The 6,459-nt window shown below is 31.0% G+C and overlaps 1 protein-coding gene across 1 annotated transcript in view; it reads left to right on the top strand.

Annotated features, from left to right (window-relative positions):
• Positions 1-4,390: 4,390 nt before the first annotated feature.
• Positions 4,391-6,459, top strand: part of LOC101504361 (PGR5-like protein 1A, chloroplastic) — a 4,441-nt gene continuing 2,372 nt past the window's right edge. Inside the window, exons 1-6 of the mRNA XM_073363761.1 lie at positions 4,391-4,757; positions 5,008-5,132; positions 5,238-5,334; positions 5,620-5,720; positions 6,018-6,078; positions 6,407-6,452. Coding sequence (XP_073219862.1) covers positions 4,577-4,757; positions 5,008-5,132; positions 5,238-5,334; positions 5,620-5,720; positions 6,018-6,078; positions 6,407-6,452 — 611 coding nt within the window. The 5' untranslated portion in view covers positions 4,391-4,576. The remainder of the gene's footprint in view (positions 4,758-5,007; positions 5,133-5,237; positions 5,335-5,619; positions 5,721-6,017; positions 6,079-6,406; positions 6,453-6,459) is intronic.

Below are 6,459 nucleotides of genomic sequence, written 5' to 3'. Positions count from 1 at the left end.
ATAATAATAATAATAATAAAAATAATAAAAAAGAAAGAAAAAAAAAAGGAAGGAATTACTAAATTATAGAAAAAAAGGAAGAAAACAAAACCAACAAAAAAAAAAGGAAAAAGAGTGAAACGCATAAATAGAAAGAGTGAGAGACAGAAGGAGATAAGGAGAAGAAAAAATAAACAACAAAAACATTGATAAAACAAGAAAAAAGTGTTGATATCAGTGACCTCGCAATAACAGAAAATATATCAGTTTTCGTTACAAAATTAATCAGCATCAAGTGCACAGCGGAATTTAAATTTTGAGGCATGCAAAGTTAGCAATATAGAAAATTAAAGAGAGAGAGTTAGAGAAGAAGACACAGAGATTTATCCTGGTTCGGTTGTCAACAACAACCTACGTCCAGTCCTGAAAATCCAATCGGATTTCAGATTTTCTTCTCCTTCAATAGAAAGAATCAATTACAGATTGTCCAGTTTCCTCCCTGAAACCTATCAATCTCTAATTATATCTTTCCTATTGAATACCCTCTGATCCTTGTAGACACTCAGCAGCCTATCACAGAATCAAAGTACGACTCTTTCTTGTTGAGCCCTCTCAACCAAGAAAGTAGCCACCAGTTTCAAGCTGGCTTTTCTTGCGTCCTATTCCTTTCAAAGATTTATTACAGAATGAATAAAAGATGTAAAACAAAAGAGTCTTCAATCTTTATGAATGTTGCTCCTCACAAATCTGGATACTCAAGGATTGTTCATGAGCACATTATCATTTCTCTTAGATTGTCAACAAACTGTATTGAGATCTGTAATCACAATTATGAAGTTGTTAGTTTGTTGCCATGAACCGTTTTTGAGAGCATAAGAGAAATTATGAAAGCTATGAAAAAGTTATGTAAAAGTTCTTAGAAGTTATGAGAATAAAGATTGAAAGACATCTTATATAGTTTCTGAAAAACCAACTACGAAATCGATTTCCCAATCGATTTTGTAAAGTTATAAAATGAGCTAAATCGATTTGCCAATCGATTATCGCGAGTCTTGTTTTTCTTTAATCTTGAAACTATACAAGCTAATCGATTTACCAATCGATTCTTTTAAAACCACTTTTCAGTAAAACATGTTCAGACTTGTTGGAATCGATTGCCTAATCGATTGCTGGAAAACTGTTTCAATAAAAGTAATTTCAATCGATTACTCAATCGATGTTCCAAATCTCAGAGTCGATGTACAAAAACACAGAGTCGATTTGGTCACAATCTCAGAGTTCACTGTGTTTTCAAAAAGTTTATTTCAATCGATTTGCCAATCGATTGTGTTCAAAACAGTGGCTCAGTTTTTTGATGTCAATCGATGTGTCAATCGATTTGATTCAAAACAGTGACTCAGTTATTTGATGTCAATCGACTTGTCAATCGCTTTGGTAGCATGTTCCTGAAAAGTTCTTACCTGGTGTTTAGTTCAATCGATTGCCCAATCGATTGCAACCAAACTTTATCAGAATTGAAAATTTCCACAATAGATTGTCCAATCGATTGTATTTGTCACAGGTGAGGTCATTTTTCAAATGATACTTTGTTAATCGATTTGCCAATCGATTCCCTCAGCACTGGAGTGTCACTGTGACTTATCCAATCGATTTACCAATCGATGTGTTACCATCAGGTTTAATTTGTGAAATGTTCAATCGATTTCCCAATCGATTACTCTCCAAATCAGAGTGCTACTGACTTGTGCAGTTTTCATTTTTAATTAAGCTAATCTTTTAGAAGTCAAGAGGTGGGTTTCCTTTTTTTATTTTTTTATTTCCCATTTATGCATGTATGAGATAATATGTTTCATATGTTAGGGATTTGGGGTTTAAGGGTTTGAAATGAAGAAAATGATTTTTTTTTTAATTTTATCTTGATTGGATTTAGAGGTTTTGAAATTGTTAAAATGATTTATGCGTGTGAAGTTCTATGACTTAAATTGAGAATAAATTATTGTAGTATTAAGTTTCATGGATGACATGAAATTATGCTCTTTTGATGTGTTTGAAATTAAAGATCTTGAGTTTCACTATTGCTACAAATTAATTTGAGTAAACTGAAAATGTGATGTTGTTTTGATGTGTTCATTACTGATTTATTCATAATTTGTAGCATTATTGTTTGCAAAGATTATTAGGAAATTAGTGTGATTGAAGGAATGTTGTTAACTTGAAATTTGCAGGACATATGTGTGATGTTTTTGTCATAACTTTTTCTATAGACCTTAGTTCTGAATGATTTTTAGTTTTCTGGAAACTAGACTCAGTTACCCTTCCAATCGAGTACACAATTCGTGTTGTTTGATTGAGTATTGATACTTAAAAATGGGTTACAAGTTAGACCAAGAGTTGTTGTTCTGTTTTTTTTTTTTTTTTGTCTTTGTGTATTATTTTGATATACTGCAAGAATTAGGGGCTTAATAAAAATAAAATAAATTTTTATCTATAAACTGTACATCATAAGCTTTCCGAAGAGTGTTCATTTACTCAATTCTAATACTTATAAGTTTATGTTAGTTGACTCTGTAGTTAAACTCAGTTTTGCGTTGTTTTAACATAAATTTGGAGTTGTTTTGGGAAAAATCTATCTTAAGCATGTTCTCTTGAATTTTATTTTACATTATGTGATTAGTATGATATAATTGATTTAGTAGTTTATGTTATCATAAGAATTTTCAAGGTTGAGTGTGTGGTAGTCTTTAATATATTTATTAATAGATAATGTTATATATATGTGTGGATTGTTATACATAATTACTATATATTTGATTAAGGTGAGAAGTATAGGATTCATCCCAGCTAATTTATTTAACTTATCCAACGATGGAACTTGCGTGCCTTCTTCCTTCCCTTAAGAAACCTTCCTGTTTCGCTTCTAACAGGTGAGATAAAGCGAGGCTTTCCTTGGTTGATTTCTCTTTCATTAGGCTTGAAACGAACAGGATAGATTTTACGGATTTTACTTACTTAACAAGTAACTGGCTTTATAACTTCGATGGGAGGAGAAGACCTTATATCGCTCTATAACCTGCTTTTGATTTACCTAGAACCAACAAGCCTATTAGCTTATGCTATCCTAAGCTTTCTGTCTATCTCGCCGTTTGCTATCCCCTTATTACTTTTGTAAATGGATCCCTTGCTACTTATGAAAACACTTTGACTATAAAAAGGACTACCGGTAAGTACTCTAACCAAGCAGTAAAAAGAGGGTAAGAACTAAAAAGCTGTCCTATCCAATGCAATCTCATCTCCGAAACAAACGAAAGGAGCCCACTTTCTCTCTCTACTAGATGAATTCTCTGTTTATATACCACATAAGCGAGGGTAAGTGAGACACTATTTATGGACGTAATTATGTCTAATATTACTAAAATAAAGTTACTAACAAATGACATGCTTGTTAGATAGAGTTAAATCATTAGTTACTCACGTGTAATGACTTAAATATTTAGAAAGAGTCAAAGCTATACTTAAAATTTTATGACATACTTAAAATTTTTAAGAAATTATTTTGAGCCATAGATGTATTATGTACTCCATATTTTTTGTATTTGTTTTTTCTTTAAATGATTAATATGTGTATTAATACATTTGTATGACTTTGTGTCGAGATTTGTATTAACAATCTCTTTTGTCGAATTATGCTAATGCTCAAGTTATATTATAGACAATTAAGTTATGGTATTATAGTTACAGTACTATTCAAGAGTTTTTTTTAGTGCTTATAATTTTTATAAACTCTATTTTTCACTTATTCTTCAAATTATAATTATATAATAATGTTCATCTTTTTTCTCATGATTCTCCATATTTTTATTCTTTTTCTCATTCAGTTGCAATATTGTTAGTAAATAGTACTACAAAGAAAAAAAAAAGTTGTTCAATATTTCACAAAGATATAAATTTATTAACTTAATTAAAATTTGTAGATAATATAAAATTATTTTACACTTACATTCAATAAATTCATGATATTATCACATAAATTTACTTCATAACCTTAATTTAAAAACAATAATAAAAAATAATCTCATTAATTAATTGTTGATATAAAACTAATTCACATTAAATGTCATACTAATCATTTTTCGTGGTGATCCTCGATACATATTTCATTATCTCCATTAAAATAACTATGTTAATAATATTATTTAATTTATTTCTTAACCGAAAACACCAACGATAAAGTTTTTTTAATGTAATTACAAAACATGCAAAATAAAATAATAAAAACCAAAATGTTGACAAAATATTTTCCGTGGGACCAATTTGCCTACGTGACAGAAAACCATGGCAAACGTAACGCCAACGCAACACACGAGGGTGCCCACAACACAGTAGATATTATTTTTCCTGGACAAGTCATCACAGACACGTAAGCAACAAATGCAAAACGAAAAGACGAAAGGAGAATAAGCCGTTGCGTTTCCCTCCACACGTTCCCACTGCCTTATCTCCGAGCTAGTAGTCTCCGATTTCCCCTTTTAATTTAACACTCCAAATTAAACAACCACTCACATTATCACTGCCACCATTCACTTTTCCAGTAATCACCATGTTCACGGCTAGCAAAGTAGCTTTCACATTAACACCCCCTCGTCCCTGCACTGCACCCACCCCAACACCCTTCATTCCCAACTCTTCTTCTCTTTCTCGTCCTCACTTCATTTCCCGCCACTTATGTCTTCGCCGCCGGCTTTTCCTACTTTCCCCTAAGGCCACCGCCGATCAACAAGGTCTTTATTTATATTAGATATAATATTTATCACACTAGTTACTTAGATTAATTTGTTTTTTTACTAAAAGTTAGTTAGAATAGTTAATTGTTAGTTATTATTATTGGCTATATAATTTGTATTGTCCTGATTTATGTAACAACAATTCTCTGAATATTTATTTTATTTTTTTTTTTTTTTTTACTGTTGGCTGGTCTATAATTTCTATTTATAATTGTAATACTTTAATTACTTATTCCTTTTATTTCAGGGAAGGTTGAAGATTTTGATGGAGATGCTGTTGTTGATAGTAATGTTCTCCCTTATTGTAGCATAGATAAAAAAGAGAAGAAATCAGTTGGTGAACTTGAGCAAGATTTTCTTCAAGCACTCCAAGTATGTTCTCAAATTACTTTTTTTATTTTTATAATTTGCATTTGATTTGAATGTTTTGAATATGTGGCTTAAAATTTGTTGTTGGTTTTTGCTTAACTTAAACAGTCATTCTATTATGAGGGAAAGGCTATCATGTCAAATGAAGAATTTGATAATCTCAAGGAAGAACTCATGTGGGAAGGAAGCAGCGTTGTCATGCTAAGTATGCTGTAATTTCGCTTTGTTACTCTTATATATGAACAATCAATTAGTATTAATGTGTAACCATTAGAATAGCAAATCCAGTTCTCAAGTAAGAAGATAAACGCGCAAGAGCACGGCCAAGTGCACACTGCCTACGACTCTGACGTTGTAATTTTTCTAATATGCAATGAATTAGTTACAATTATAGAGTACAAAGCTTTGTTTAATATGCAATGAATTAGTGAATATTATATGATTATAACTCTATCTTTTTTTTTTAAGTATTTGTTCAATTACTGTGCAGGTTCGGATGAACAAAAGTTTCTTGAAGCTTCTATAGCTTATGTATCTGGAAACCCAATTCTGAATGACAAACAGTATGATGAGTTGAAACTGAGGCTAAAGGTTTGCTATTTGCCTATTTTCATTTCACATGTCCTAGTTTGAATTCCTCATTGTCTCACTGATATTGAAGGAAAAGAAGAAATAAATATGTATCATTTGAACCAAATTAATAGTTAGGAACTTTTTTAGATAACAGGATAACTGGAAGTCTGGAACTAAACCTTTTGTTTTATGGGTTTCATTTTAGAAAATCTAAGATATATGTGATATTGTTTGGGAATGCAGTTGTAATTGCTTTATTAGCTGTACATCACCCTCTTTCTGCCATAATTTACTGATCTCGTAGCTGTTTTCCAGAGGGAAGGGAGTGAAATAGTTGTTGAGGGTCCAAGGTGCAGTCTTCGAAGTAAAAAGGTTAGTTGATCTGTAATCTATTCACTTATTTCAGTTTTGGTAGTTGTATAGAGTAGTGTTTTTATCAAATCATTCTTGTATTGTAGAATAATGAATACAGGAGTAGTGTTAATTGTTTCATTATTGAGAGTTTTGTTTTGAATTGGATTAAAGCTACTAAGATCAGTCATATCAGAAATAGTGACAAGAAATATAGGAGAATCATTACATGTCAAATCAAATGCTTCTTTATTTACTAGAATTCAGCTTCAGGATTTTATCCTATAATTTCGGATTCATGAGTTGGATGATTGCATCTGCTGTATTTAATCTTTATCGTATACTTATTACAGTTTGTTTATATGTTTACAGTGACCTTTCTGTTGACTATCTAAAGATGTTCCTG

The sequence above is a fragment of the Cicer arietinum genome, chromosome 7 (assembly GCF_000331145.2).
Source record: "Cicer arietinum cultivar CDC Frontier isolate Library 1 chromosome 7, Cicar.CDCFrontier_v2.0, whole genome shotgun sequence".
Lineage (NCBI taxonomy): Eukaryota > Viridiplantae > Streptophyta > Magnoliopsida > Fabales > Fabaceae > Cicer > Cicer arietinum.
The sequence above is the reverse complement of the archived record's forward strand: the minus strand, read 5'-3'. Positions and strand labels throughout refer to the sequence as shown.